General features: G+C 59.3%; 1 protein-coding gene across 2 annotated transcripts in view; it reads right to left on the bottom strand.

Annotated features, from left to right (window-relative positions):
- Positions 1-2: 2 nt before the first annotated feature.
- Positions 3-1430, bottom strand: part of SNX33 (sorting nexin 33) — a 10117-nt gene continuing 8689 nt past the window's right edge. For both annotated transcript variants that reach the window (XM_004374762.2, XM_023729639.1), the window contains one exon: positions 3-410. In XM_004374762.2, coding sequence (XP_004374819.1) covers positions 157-410 — 254 coding nt within the window. In that variant the 3' untranslated portion in view covers positions 3-156. The remainder of the gene's footprint in view (positions 411-1430) is intronic.

The following is a 1430-nucleotide window of genomic DNA, read 5'->3' as shown; positions in this document are numbered from 1 at the left end:
ACGACTCCTCCAAAGCCCCTTCTCAGGGAGAAGGGACAAGCTGCTAACCTCGCCCACGCTTGGCCCCCCAGGCACTGCTGGTGCAGAGAGGTCTAGAGAGCAGGGTGTGCTGTAGCGACCGGGCCTGGAGGCGGGGTGGGGGCTGGCTGCACGTGGTCAGAGGTGATCGTACATACGCAGTGTCTTCTCCAGCTGCTGGCCTACCCGCTGGTAGAAGAGGATCTGCTGGCGCAGGTAGCTCTGCATCATGTGCTTGAAGTCGAGCTCACGGCGCTGGTGGAAATGGTTCATTTCTGCCTGCAGGGCAAAGCCCACCACACGGCAGCGCCTGCGAATGCCGTCGGCTTCCTCCTGCACCATGCGGCCCTCGTCACTCATGCGCTGGCTCTCCTTCACCTTGGCGAAGGCGCCTGGCACGAGCAGAGCAGAGGACAAGGCAGGTCAGGGCCCAGATCTCCTCCATTCACCCCCTACACCCTCCCTGAGTCCCCTCGAGGGCTCAATTCAGACCTCACTCCTGAACTCCAGACCCCATGGTCCAGCCACCTAGATGTCTCCATCAGCATGTCCCCCAAACCCCCACCCTCAGCACATCCTAAAGCAAATGCACCATCTTCCCTTCAAAACTGTGCCATCGCCAGCAGCCCCCACCCGACAAGCCCTGCTAGATGTCCTTATTTTCCAGGACCAGGCCATCCCTATCCACCACAGGCCTCATCATCTTTCATGCCCAGCTCAGACATCACTTCCCCGGGAAGGCTTGTGGCACTCCCGCTGGCTTAGGTGCCTCCCTGATGCCCCGAGGCTCCCCCTAGCACAGGTTTCTGTGACTGCCTCCCCTACTGGGCTGTGAGCTCAACTGAGGTCAGGGCCTGTCCTCACCTTTTCTTTGTCTCCAGCACCCAGAACGAGGCCTGGCCCACGCAGATCCTGATCACCGTCTGCTGAACTGATTGATTCAACCCTGTTCCTCATGGGACTGCTGCCAGTCCCCCTATGGGTCTCTGTGCCCTTGGTCTCAGCCTCAGACAGGTGCTCCACAGCACCTGAAGAGCAGGCCAGCTGGGCAACCTGCTCCAAACCTTCCTTGGCTCCCTACTACCTGCAGATCAAGGTCATGCCCATTTGCCTGCACATGAGGCGCTCTGGGAATTGACCCCTGCACACATTCCACACTGACCTCATGTCAGGTGAACTTCCTCTCATCAAACGCACTCTTTCCTACCTCCATACCTCTGCCTGCTGGCTCCCTATTCATAATTAAAGGCCCCGATCTGGTGCCACTTCTACACTGGAGCTGCCCCATTGCCCCCAGGCAGAACGCCTCCCTCATCTGACCTCCCTCTACCCCCATCCACATCACACCAGGGTAACAGAGAGAGGGCAGGGGCTGACCCTAGGCAGGGGACCCAATGTGAAGAATCTGAACG

Source organism: Trichechus manatus, unplaced genomic scaffold (genome assembly GCF_000243295.1).
Source record: "Trichechus manatus latirostris isolate Lorelei unplaced genomic scaffold, TriManLat1.0 scaffold00030, whole genome shotgun sequence".
Taxonomy (NCBI): domain Eukaryota; kingdom Metazoa; phylum Chordata; class Mammalia; order Sirenia; family Trichechidae; genus Trichechus; species Trichechus manatus.
This window is presented reverse-complemented; position numbering and strand designations above follow the sequence as displayed.